The sequence below is a fragment of the Musa acuminata genome, chromosome BXJ2-4 (genome assembly GCF_036884655.1).
Source record: "Musa acuminata AAA Group cultivar baxijiao chromosome BXJ2-4, Cavendish_Baxijiao_AAA, whole genome shotgun sequence".
Classification (NCBI taxonomy): domain Eukaryota; kingdom Viridiplantae; phylum Streptophyta; class Magnoliopsida; order Zingiberales; family Musaceae; genus Musa; species Musa acuminata.
Genome location: NC_088341.1, coordinates 26181412 through 26195838, shown reverse-complemented (window position 1 = coordinate 26195838; position 14427 = coordinate 26181412). Strand labels below are relative to the sequence as shown.

Genomic DNA, 14427 nt, shown 5'->3' with positions numbered 1-14427 from the left:
TAGAGTAGAGTCTCTCACCCTATAGAGTATAGTCTCTCACCCTTGAGGACTCTCTTCTCATTTAGGCCTCTTAATTATTCATTCATTCATTCCAAAACGTGAGAGAGGGTTTATAATGCTTTTATAAGGATATCCATTGGATGAGTGATGAAGACAAGTTTTAGATGAGTAACACATATCTACTTCTAAACAAATTATAGATAGGGCATATGAGAACTAAGTGTCCACCCTTATACAAATATCACATACCTCTTTCTAGAAAAGACAGAGTTAGATTCATAAGATGAAGAGATATGTTCACTTCAAAATCTTCCACCAAGTGCACTTTAAGATGTGCGTATAACATATCTTTGATGATCAATACAAGTCCAAGCTCAAATTCCAATATAATACAAATATATCTAATGTCCAAAGTTTACTCTAATATAATAAAAAATATAAAATATAAAATAGAACTTAGCATTAGCATTTAGGCTCATATGGCTTCATTACAATACAGATCAAAATCTTGTCATCACTATCTAAAATGGTTTTATAAATTCACTCATTTAGATTTAGATCTTACTAAATATAGTCTAATAGTATAATTTAAAATAATTTGAAGCCACACAAATTATTCATATAATTAGTAAAGGTACATTTAAAGTTCCTATACATAACTAAGAATAATCTAATTAAGGGACCCATTAGTTTGACAATCATGCTGATTTATAACCATAAAGTTTCACATTTTATATGATATCATCTCCTGACATGCAACTATTTGAAGTTTGAATTTTGATGATATTCTTTCCGAAGCAACTTGGTCAAAATGTATCAAATCATTGATATTTAAAGCGACACAACGACCATCATTGAATTCATGTTCTTGATAATTCTAAAATTTATGTCCAAAGAAAACTCTGTATTTTCTAATGAAAAAATAAATGTTATTGAACACTTGGAATATTTCGCTGAGAGTCGACTTGGCAGATAATTTCGTAAATTGATGTTCAAATTTTAAGAGTTATGATGCCTGCCATGGGAAAAAAAATTGCAAAGCATTTTTCACAAGTCGTAGGTTCGATAAAAAATTTTATATCAACTATTCTTTTTTCATTATATCTTTTTTAGAATTAAAATATTAGATATTGATATACTATACTCATCTATCAAATGTTGAGTATTTGAAATTTGATCATATCAATTAGGCATCAACAAGATCTTGGATCAAATTCCACCTTCACATACTATTCACCTTAGTGCAACACCAATAAACTAATGCCATCGGTTTCATGTATATCGAAATAAGTATATCTATAAACATGAGGATGATTGGGAGACACGTCATTCGTAAATCGGAACAGAGCTTGTAGATTTGGACTCACCCACAGATTTGATGAAGTAATCATATGATGTGGATCAGGATCGAGCCGAGAAATGTTGACTGGCCAACAGGGCCGAGTCCAAATTGGGTTGGGGGTCAATCGATTTGCTAGTCAAAATCGCAATCATGTATATTTGACACACCAACGGTATTAGGGGACCGGAAGGTGGCCATGTTCACATGTTCGTGGGAAAGTAGGGGTTTGACGAAAGGGAACGGTCCTAATTGATGATGCGAAAAGAACGAAGAAGAATAACAACAGAATTTTTTTTGTTTACTTAAATTCAATCATGCATTATAACTATATAAAAAAAAAGTCTTTATTATTGTGCTTTTATGCTCTCTTAATTAGTTTTTACTTACATATATTATTTTTTTTATCATTTTAACGAAAATAATCCTTCGTCCTCCTCCAATCACTCCAATCATTGTTATGTATATCATTATCGTCTCTATCCACTACGAGTGGTGTTGTTTGTATCTTTCATCGTCTCTATCTCTACTCCATTGACAATCATATTATTCGTCACATCTTTTCCTTTCTTTTCCTCTTACTTTGCCATTGATCATTCCTTGTTGTTTGTTGCATCCTTCTACTCATCTCTTCCCTGTATGTAATATCATTCACCTATTATTGCCCCATACTCTCATTCCAAGTGGAGTGGTCGAACAAAGAGGAAGATACAAAAGAAACCATAGACTACACCACTCATAATGGTTAGAGGCAGTCTATCAATAATTGAGAGTAACTATTGAAAGGTAAATGAATTTTTTAATCAAATTAATAAAAAAATTTAAAAAATACTCAATTTAATTATAGCAAATTTTGAAGTAACATATTTAGTCTATCCACTATCCATAAAATATTAAGATATTTATTAATATATATTAATAAATAAAGATAATCATTATTAAATATGATTATTAAGAGTCATAATACTTATATTTCTTTAACAAATGTTAAAAAGCAGGAAGCTCAATTAATATTTTAATATATATATATATATACATATATTATACATAAATATGATCCTTGCACTTAAAATAATATATTATCAATGAAGCATATACGTCACCAATTAGTAATTATTATTAAACATGATTATTGAGACTTATTACTTTAAAGGATACTAATATCAATTAATATTCATATATATATATATATATATATATACATATATATATTCTTGAGAGTTAAAAGACTTTAAATTTTCTTACCAACTTTTGAAGGGTACTTATATCAATTAAAAAATCAATTAATATCTTGATACGTGGACATGTACGTCGAAATATACATTACTCGGGTAAATATATAAATCACTAACTTTAGAAGGATGAAAAATAAAGAATAAACGGACAAAAAATACGACCAACGAAGGAAAGATAGCGACGAGGAAGCGCCCCCAAACCGGCGACAAAAGAAGGGAACAGAAAGGGTACCTTCTTCCCCGATCTCCCTCTCCTTTCCGATCGATCCCTTTCACTCCTCTCCATGGCCACGCACTCTCTGCCTCTCTTCCGCCTCCTCCTCATCCTTTCCGCCTTCTCCGTCCCGGTTCCTCGATCCTCTGCCGCTGCGGCGGCAACGTCGGAGGGGCCTTTCTGCCCCCGATCCGACCTCGCCTTCGTCGGCGGCCTCATAGCGCAATGCCCTCGCTGGATCGAGCTGTCTTTCCCCCTGGAGGTACGCTTTATTTACTCCCTTCTTCTTGCCGTTGAAAGATCAATCCCTTTCGCTCGATGACATCTTCCTCTTCGCTATTGGTCTTGGAGTTTTGATGATTCCGCATAAGTCGTTCGAATCCAGGGCCTGATTCATCTGCAATAGGATTTTGTAGGTCTGGATCTGTTCTTCTGATTTCAACGATGGCAGAATCGTAATTATAAGGATGTGACGTTTTATCTGAGTATAGCATTCGTTAATGCAAGATGTTCTGAATAGTGCTAACGCGAAAATATACTGATCTTTCTGATCTTTTCACTTTTGTTTCAAGTTGGGGTAGTGGATTAATATGGTTGTTCTGTTTCTATGCATAAAATATGCTACTAATGCGTGCACAGATGAAAATAAGAAGCCCACTGAGACATGCCTTGATGTTGAGCAGTTAGCTTTACACTATCTTACAGTTAATTGAGCCTAGAATTATGTATTGCATGCATTAGTTCCTCATATGTGATTAATCTGCTGAAATATTTGCTCTTCATTGGGTTATTGTTGATGCCAACTTAAGATGAACTGAGAAAGGGGAGAAAAAGAGATTAAAAATTTTCTAGAACAGTACAGTCTCAGTTCTCTATTGGTCCTCAGCTAAATTTTCAATTATTACCCGTGGACCAAGTATGTGTAGTGTGATGAAGTGAGAAAGGGAAGAAAAATGAGATTAAAAATTATCTAGAACAGTACAGTTCCAGTTTTATAACTGTCAGAAATAGGATGATGGACTCACATCTGTATTGGTCCCTAACTAAATTTTCAATTACTACCCATGGACCAAATATGTGTAGTATTTGATATAATCTTCTCTTTTCTTGTTGTTAGTGGCATAATTAGATGGTTCTGTGTCATTATTTTTGTCAAGCAGAGTGTGACTTTGAATTACTAATTAATTCTGAATTGGTTGTGGCTGACAAAATTTCTTGGGAACTGCTTTGAAAGCATATAGTGAAATACCTTACAGCATAGAACTTCTCACAATACTTTGTTGCTGATTCAGTGGTCTATGCTATCAAGCTAACTAATGTCTTTATACCTTATTGAGTTTGTACTAGTCAGGGCCATATATTTTAATTTAAATTAAATTAAAAACTTTCAGCATAGAAATCAGGAGCCAGATGTTTAACCTAATATGCTGATGCATAGGATATGGAAGCATAACCATCACATGCTTTTGCAGACAGTCTACTTGTTTGTTGAGACTTGGATGAGAAACACTTCAATTCTTTTTGAGATATTTGAAGCTTTAGACAGTATCATAGTATAAAGAATGTGATCTCTTTTTGTGATTGCTTTGGTAAATTTTTATTTGCTTTTCCTCAAAAGTGTAACGTGGTTGAACTTTATAGGTGCATTGTTCAATTTTTGTTAGAAATTGATATGAGACATATGCATAAATATAGTTAACTACCCAAATAGTTTATAACTTTAATGAGTGTGCCTTTATGATTAATAGAGCCTTGGTGTAGTCTTAGACATGCATTTTCAGAAGATAAAATCATAACATTAGAGAAAGCCTTTTTTGATTAAAATGATAAAAGTCAAATATTTGGCCCTTCGATCATCTGGTGACATCCTTGGATGAAACTAAATTGTTGAAACGATATATACACACACGCATGTGCATGCACTTATGCACACACACACACACACACACACACACACACACACACACCACATACATTGAATGAGAAAAACTGATCGTGTTTATTTTTTGGATCATATGTTACTTCAGCCAAAAAAATAACAAAAAACTGCAAAAACCTTTTTTTTTTTTGGAGCTATTCTTTCAATTTGCAATACTATGGCCAAATTGAAAGGTGATAAAACATTAATTGTGGAGATACATCCTTGATACTGACATAGTGTTTCTTTCTTTGATGAGGGAAGATTTGGTACTATTGAAGAATTTGGAGTATGTAGCATGTGGAAACAAAGAATCTAAAATGTTGTGTGTATCATTAGAAAGTAGTAACAGGTAATACTCATCAAAAGGAGAAAAAAAGAAGAGATTGAGAGAAAAAAATGATGAGAACAACTATAAGCACTTTTCAGTAATATGAAATCCCTCAGAATTTCATAAAACCATTTCTTGATAGCATTTATGAACGACTCATGTGGCTACTAGTTCTAGAAACTATTGATCCAGAAGATATGCCTACAGTAAGTATCCCTGTAGTTCTTCAACTGGAAAATGAGAGTTTTGCTTAAAGTTTTTCACCAATTATACTCTTAGGAGTATCTAAACTTATATGAATGTTGATTGCATCTTGGAGAGATTTTTTTCTGTGAAGCAAAGATCAATTGAGAGTTCATATATCTTTGAATAGTTGTTCTTTTTAGAAATTATGCGGCTCATTATATCTTAATGTCCTTTCATGCTGTTGTAATTTCATATTAAGTAGCACAACATAAGCACCTGACTTATTCAGCATAGACATTGATTCTTTCTATGGTTATTAACATATATCAAAACACCACCGGAATCTAAGGATTACCTACAATGACTTCCATGCCTATCATCATAATTGCCCATCATCATAACTTTCTTACCATATATCTAAACCTTTCTCTAGATCAGCACTATAGGTCAATGTACAAGATATGATCTGAAGTAATTCTAAAATGTAGTTTTTCAGCCAATCAGGCTGAATTTGGGATGAATATATATAGAAATATTGATATAAGTGAACATCATTCAGGCTGGTAGGCAAAGAATCATTAGCTCAAAAGCTTCTGACAACAACAATGATGACAAAAAAGTCGTAAAGTCTCAATTATTTGAAGTCGGTTACATGGATCTTTTGTGTTCATTGAGATCTGTAAAAAATCATATGTTTAGTTAAGTTAGAACATTTAAATCTTAATTTATAGTTTATATTAAGATCTTCCTATACTTCTTCTTATACCATTGATAGTAATTATTTCACCTCTTAATTATCGCATTTGTAGGTCTCGGTTTTAAGCACATATCTATAATCGATTCTTTCTCATCTTATCCAATATCAAGTTGATACCTGATTATTCACGAATAAAACCATTTCTTTCCCTATCTTTCCTATTATATCCACACATTCACCTCAATATTCTCATCTTAGCGGAATAGATTTTTTATATATGTTGTTTCTTAGTTGTTACACACGTCCAACAAATTTTTTTTTTGTTTCTAATAAAAATTTTCTTTTAGCCTTAAAGGTATCTAATGATGACATAATATATGTATTTTTAACCATATTATATATTAACCAATTGAGAAAGAGGAGAAGAAACTTTTTTTAACAGTGTTACATATCCTCCACTTTGTTCCCTTTTCTTCTCTCCATGTGAATAAATGGGGTTACTGCTCCATATGTGTATGTTCAACTTATTGTAATTTGGCAGACCCTACTAACATCCTTGATTGATCTATCTTAAAAGAGAGTAGCAAATTTAGTTAACCATGTGGTCTTTTAATCTTATGTAATACCTTTGTGAAGCTAAAATATATTGCTGTCTAACCCATTAAACCAATACGAGAAAGTTTTATAAAATAACTCAAGACCTAATGAAAATGAAGAATTTTATGATATGATCTTTAACATCTTGGCATCTTTGTTGTAGTTTCGATTGTTTTACTAATGTTTGAACCAAGGTATGCAATTTCGTACCGTACCGGAGTTTCGACGTTCGCTCGGTACGGTACGTAACTGTATACCGAGTGGTATATCGTTCGGTACACTACTCGGTATATATATGTATGTATATATATATATGTATGTATATATATATATATATGATATATATATATATATATATAATTCAGCGACATCGTCTCGTTTATATATATATATAAATTAATATATATATATTTATGTATAAAAGATTTTATATATATATATATATATATATATATTTTTATATATTATTTTTATAAAAGGCGATGTCGTCTCGTTTATCTATATATATATATATATTTATTTATTTATATAAAAAATATTTTTATAAAAGGCGACGTCACGTCGCTTTTTCCTTCTCCCACGTGGGGCGACATTGCCGAGGCGACGCGACGTCGTCTTGTATATATATATATATATATATATATATATATATATCGTTCCGTCCGGTAACGAGCGGTTTGTGTATTGATAAGCTGACGGACCGGTACATACCGCCCGTACCGGGCGATATTATTCTAAATTGCATACCTTGATTTAAACATATTGTTACTGTCTCACTCCTTGATAATCTCATTTCTTCTCCATACAAGACCATTCTAAGCAATTTTTTGACTTAACTAACTAGTTGGTTGTCTATTTAAAGAAATGATAATTAACAATTTATGACATGCCACTATTCTGAAATTTCATTCTAATTTATTGTATCAAATTTTGATTAAAGGTTGTAGATGAGTTAAACTATTTGTTAGGTTATTATTGTATGTTTTTCAATTTTTTTGTTCTTTACCCTCCAAGAAAATGCAGTTTGACTGTGGTTGTTTAAATCCTAAGGTTGAGCCTAAAGGAAATTAATTTTGAACCTCACGTTAAAAGGTATTACTCACTTTTTGGCTTTGTTTATAATACTAATAAGATGAGATGGTTAGAATGACAAGTGATGAACGACTTGTTATAAGCAACGTAACATGAAACAAGAATATCAGTGCTATAGGCATACCTGGCAATTAATCATGTTCATATAATCATGTATCAAAAAAATCTTTTCAAATGACTGGTTTCTTAAATCCATAGACATGTATGCTTCGTTTTCATTTGAAGATATAAGGTACAAAGACTTCTACAAATTTTTAAAAATCATTTAGTTGCATATGCTTGTTGGAAAAAACAAAATTCTTTCTAAGCTTCTTACTTGGGAGTAGTGATTATAATAGGCACTCGGGCGAGGCGAGGCGAGCGCCTGGGTTAAACCAGGCGCCCAAACCAGATTTTAGGTTTGGTTGGTCTCCGGTGTTTTAGTTGGTTCAATTGAACCAACTAAATCACCGATATCAGGCTCCCTCTCGCGATTTCCCTGACTTCCTTAACCCTAACACTCGCGATTTTGCCGCCGAGATTTCTTCTCCACTGTCGTTGCTCTCTGCTGCCGCTGCTCGCCGCTACTGTCGCTACTCATCGCTGCCACAATCGCTCGCCGCTGTTGTCGCCACTCCCGCTGTCGCTCGTCGCTCCCGCTCTGGCTCCAACTACCATTGTTGCCTGCTACTACTGTCGTTGCCTTAGCAGCCTCGGTCTTCTCACACTCTTGTCACTATACTGTTAACAGTATATTAACAGTATACTGCTACTTGTATACTAATAATAGTATTTTTATTTATTAGATTAATAATATATGATTTTGATTTTAATACTATTAATTTTTATTTATTTAACATTATTGTTAGGTTTCAGAATAAATGGCAAGTGTACAGAGCAACTCAATAGATTTGATGTAAAATTTTATTGTTTTGATTTTTGAGACTTTTTATTAATGTGACATTATGATTTTGTACTCGATTTTCTTAATTTAATAGTATATTTTTTATTTAAATAATTATATTTATAAATTATATTATATATTTTCATATTTTAGCATCTTGTTTCGCTCGGGCGAGTGCCTAATGCCTTGGGCGTTTTTGGACATTGGTTCCTTTTGGCACCTAGTGCTTTTTAAATCACTGCTTGGGAGTTCACATTGGATGTCGTTTTCTTTCAAGAGAATAAGAAATGACATCAAGCTACAAAAGGAGTGTGTGAACATCAATTGAAAGTCTGGTTTGTACATTTACTGTCTAGAATGGATTTGGTGAAAAGAATTGGTTAATTTGTGTTAAAGAATTTAGGAAACAGAAGAGGTAGCTTATGAGGTGCACATGTTCAAGGTTTTAGAAAAGCATAGAATAATACCAGGTAGGACCTAGAAATCCAACTGCTGGTTTTAAGGAGAAGACCAATGGTCATGTTTATGCTCATTAAATGAAGAGACTTTTTTTCTTCTTGGATGAAAGATGTTGATGATGACCTATTTGACAGACGTAAATTTTTGAACCCTAAACTCTAAAATTTTGAACCTAAATAGGGATTATAGAAGATCTGATGGTAGTTGTCATATATTTAATTCTCTCAGGAGGCACAATCTTTGAGTTATTTCTTTCTAATTAAGGTGGAGTTCCACTTGATGGAGTATGCAATAAATAATTTTTTGTTCATCTAATGGAGCCTAGGTTCAAGGCAGAGTGCATGCCCATATTGAAGCAATGTTATCCTGAAATGAGAGTTTGCTAGAAAGAACCTTGAAAGGTGAATTGAATTTAAAATGAGATGCACTTACCATTTAGTAATATCTAAATAATCGAAATATAAATTTTTACTTATAATATGGGCTAGATAGTCAAATTTTGTGTTAATTTCAAGATGCATTTACAGAAAGGTTGTGGTTTCAAGGTCTTGTATAAGCGATAGAAAAGAGGAACTTTCTAGGTAGAATGCCTCGACAATAACAAACTCTCACACATCAAAGTATTATTAGTTATATTGCCAATGCTCATATATGTCAGGTCTCCATACCACATATACTTATTCAGTTTCTAGACATTATAGATTTAAAAAATTGAACTCCATTGTCGTGAAATATGAAATATAAAATAAGTATAATATCAAACATTGACAATGAGATTGTGCAGAAATGATAAAGTTTTAGCAACAATTAGTCATACACACTTAGCAATTTGTCAGCAATAAAGACAAAATCCTTAATGTTATAAAGCAATTTAGGCACTTGACCATTTTAAAGGACCCGTAGGAGTGCACCTAATTGAAGTCATGAATATCAAGTGAGTTGAGGCTTATTACAATCAGTCTTGGTGCACCTCTTGCCTGGTCAAACCTTTACATCTATAATAACACTGTATATGAAGAAGTTGCTTTTAACACAAATTTTTTGGTTTTACTTTATAGAAAAAAATGAGTAGGATATAAATTTCAGTTTCTTCAACAAATTAAAACAGATCTGTGTCTGTATCAAATATATCATGGATACACATATTCATGTGCTATGTGTTGAGTAGATGTCAGTAGGGTTTGCCTTACCAGTCCACACCGATGTATCGATCGGATGGTGATATGGTATGTGTCGCTCCATACTGACCTACTGTGTGTTGGTATGGCGGGGCATACTAATGGCACAGAAAAATGGTAAAAAATGACTTCAAATTTTTTTGAAAAATACAGAAATGTTAGATTAGTGTTTTTAAGTTGAAAATAAATATAAATTTAGTATAATTTTAGCAAAAATAATCTAAATTAGGAAAGAATAGTGGCATATATCTTTTTTGGGCTTTGAGGAGTAGCTCAGTGGTACGTTTTGGACTATCATTTCATTGATATTGAATTATCTACAAAGAAATGATTTAAGTTGTTAGATTATTTGTTAAACTTAAACTTTAAGATTCAAATGAAGTAATTGATCTATGGATATAATTGGTTCTGCCACCAAAAAGAACAACGGGACTTCACGGGCGGTGGATTAGGGTCCTCGATCCTATGTATCTGTGTATCAACTTGATATGTTTGTCGAACCCAATCGTGAAATTGATCTCATGACATAGTATATTGATATATCATATGCTATTGGTGCATCAATATGGTAATGGTCATAATTTGATCGTTGTGAACCATACGCGTTTGATGTGGCTCCCGAGACAAGTATTATTGTGGCATGCATTTAAATCTACAGAGGTTGGAGAATATCGAAACTTCTATTTTCGCCACTGATCTATTGCTCCATATCATAAGATCAATTACCGTACTATTGCTCGGAGAAGAATGACAAACTATCACCGCTACTCGGAGAAGAATGACCAACTTTCACGTCGAGCTCCATGATCTAAACCTAGGTGACCTGCATAAAATGTTGCTCCTCGATCCATGCACTACCCTCAAACTGTGTAGATGGGACCATCGACTTCTTGGCGTCATTGACATTGTTGTTAATGTAGCTATCATGTCTTCAGACCCTGTGAGTTGTTGAATGCGATTGAGAAGTTATTTACATACCTTTGATTAGATATTTCTTCCTCTAACTTAGGTGTTAATCCACCCTAATTAGCTTTCTAAGCTTGATTTCCACAAATCGTAGCTTTGTGGAGTTCAAGAGAGTGCAAATGAGAGACTGAGAGAAATACGTGAGTAGAAAGTGATTGATAGAGTAGATGAGTTAGAGAGGGTGAAAGGGGAGAGAATGAGGAGGTAGAAAGGGTTTAAAAACCCTTAAATCTAGTTTAAACGATCAAATGGACCATTTAAATTCAACAAATCCCAACCATTAATCGGTATCGATCGAAATTCGATTGTTACCGATCGGTACAGGTCAGTAACGATCAGATTTTGATCGTTACGACCGATATAGATGCTGTATCGAGTGATACGGGGTCCCCTATTATGGTCCACTTGATACAGGACGGTTCACGTATCGATCTCCTGTTGAACTGGTACGTACTGCATATACCACCCGCTACAGGTCGACATGGCGAACCATGGATGTCAAATATATTGTTGATTCATTAAAGTGTCTTTCTTTTAAGTTAACATAATAAAGTGCGATATCGTTATATTCTTCATACTTTTTTAGGAGGTATAATTGGTCATCTTTCTTTTTTGATTAGATAATTTGTCAACATTAGTTTTCGTGATGTACATAACATTTTATGGTACAAATTTACTATATGGATGAAGGGATTTTGTGATATACATAACATTTTATGATACAAATTCAGAATCTGGATGAAGGGATTTTTTTGCTTGTTATTTCTTGTTTGGTGTAAGATTCTGTTACAAATTAGTTTTTGTGATATACATAACATTTTATGGTACAAGTTCACAATATGGATGAAGGGATTTTTTTTGCATATTATTTCTTGTTTGGTGGAAGATTCTGTTACAAAGAGTATTTTATCTTGAAATAAAGGATGCTCATAATTGGTTCCCTAAGGTTCAAGTATGCTTCTATACTTATGCATGCCAGTTTTTGCAGCTAATAGTATGTTTGTTATCTGTAATAAAGCTCATGATATGCTAACAGAGTTATTTCTATAAATGTATTTCACTTTGTCATCTGTTCTCTTTTCCCCAATATTTCAGTTTCTTGTAATGATGTACACTTTGATTCATATTGCATTATTGTCTGTATTTTCATGGTTCTCTGGTGGTCTCTCTGAGTCATGAGATTATTTTATTATACCCAAAAAGAAAAACACTTAGCTATTAAATCTGCTATCGTCTTTTGCACCTTTGTTGTTTATTTGGAGCATAAATTGATCTGATGTTGTCCCTTTTGTTCTTTAAGGTGGATGGGGAGTCTCTTGACAGAGAGTTGATTCATGGTGAGAGTAAAGGTTATTACTCTGTACTGTTCTATGCTTCATGGTGTCCATTCTCGGGCAATATTCGTCCTACTTTTAATGTTCTTAGTTCCATGTTTCCCCAAATAAAGCACTTGTTAGCGGATGAATCTTCTACAATGCCAAGGTATCCATTATACTCATATATGTCAGTTTGCTGCATTCAGATATTGCTTATTCCTTTTTAGTGTTTGACTATTCTATTTCTGGTTGGTTTCTGCTCTCACACATTGCAGTATTCTCTCGAGATATGGTATTCACAGCTTTCCAGCTATTGTTCTCTCCAACCAGACAGAAACTATTCGATACCGTGGTCCCAAGGATATCGATACTCTCATCCAATTTTACAAGAAAACTACAGGTTTGTTGACACTAGTTTTTCTTGCAATCATTTTCTTTCTACCCGAGTGTTGCACATCTTGATGTTTCTCTTCGATCTTTGCTGAAACCTTCTAGGCATATGAGATGCAAGATCATGTGGTTAATCCCGAAGGATTTGTTTAGGTTGTGTTAAGGTCCAGTTTCTGTCATGAGATTGATTGTCCTTCTGGTTTACTTTGAGATAGAAAGATATGCTAGCTGTTTAGTGGGAGAGAATATCCATTCAAAGAGATCATCATGTCTTATAGTTACTTCTGGTCGTACTAGTGTATGCTCGTCTGTATCACATGATTGATTGTAGAAGAAAAAAATTGTACCAAGCACCATCTTTGGGTCCTTTTTCACCTCATAATTTTCTTGTTATGCACAGGTTTCGATCCAGTTGAACGCTTGGTCGTCGACCAGCCTGCTAATTTAGGAAATGTGAGATCCCTAATGCATCAGGTGGAATCTCTAAGGGAGTTGATAACCACGGAGCCATATCTGGTGCTTGGAGTGCTTTTCATCTGCCTGAAGCTAGTCCTGTCCGTCTTACCTGTTGTTTACTCCCATCTCAAGGCTCTCTGGGTCTCACATGGCTGGCATCTCAACCTGCCCATCCTTTGTGAACCAAGTCAGTTGTTGGTAAGAGTGCTGCATGGAATTGACGTCAATAAACTGTGGAGCAAGGTTAAGCTGGGTAATAAGACTATGAATTTGAGGAAGGGTGCAAACAATGCTCGTGCCTGGGCTTCTACCCTAACCTCTGTCTCACTAGGTGAGTCCTCCTCCCCCTCCTCTTCCTCCTCCTCAAGACTAATAACCCCTTGTGACTCATGACTCTTCTCCTGTGTCCTTTGGAGAAAGCCAAAAAGAGGTGGGTGCTTTTGTAACCTCAGAAGTCTGTGTCATTTGCTATTCTCCATCAATGTAAATGTTGTCTGTGCCTCTTTTGAAGATTGGGTAATGGGAAGAAAGGTCTCATGTAAAATTTTGAGTGTTACATCTCTCTCTTTGTGTATTGGATACGTTTATACAGTATCTCTTTTATTAATTCTATGAAATATTTTTATTAGATATGATAGCGGGTTGGGTATCCATGAAATTTAGGTGCCTGAACCTAAGTTTGAACACAATTTGGGTACTTGATTTCCTATCTTGAACTTGTCTCAAGCCCGATCGTTGTGCACATAAATATGATTTGAGCTGGTTGGATAGTCGTGGGTCTATCGTCCACTCAGGAATTCTTGTCGAATAATTGGGTGGGGTATTTGCATGAGTACAAATTTGGACTTGACTTGGGAATCTGATTTTTTTTTTATCTAAAACTTTATCCTAAATTCGATTAAGGGGTACTGAAACCCATTTTGTTTAAATGGATTGCATAGAGATCAAATATCCAAAGAACAAAAAATAAATAAATATGCTACCATCTTTACAGTTTGTGCATTGATTGACATTTATTCCTGGCTTGAGATTCTGGAAAAGGAACACTACTGTTGTTTCTCATCATACAGAGGTGCCTTCTTAAGGTCTCGAAGAACAGATTGAATGTTAAGAAGATTAGTCATTCATAGTGTATGCATTGTTTTTATAGTGTCTAACCAAAAGAAAATT

At 33.9% G+C, this 14427-nt stretch overlaps 1 protein-coding gene across 1 annotated transcript; it reads left to right on the top strand.

Moving 5' to 3' along the window:
* Positions 1–2722: 2722 nt before the first annotated feature.
* LOC103981897 (5'-adenylylsulfate reductase-like 5) lies at positions 2723–13887 on the top strand. Its single transcript, XM_009398654.3, has 4 exons — positions 2723–3050; positions 12396–12577; positions 12687–12811; positions 13202–13887. The coding sequence occupies exons 1-4, from the start codon at positions 2859–2861 to the stop codon at positions 13648–13650; spliced, it is 948 nt and encodes a 315-aa protein (XP_009396929.2). The 5' UTR covers positions 2723–2858; the 3' UTR covers positions 13651–13887.
* Positions 13888–14427: the final 540 nt, after the last annotated feature.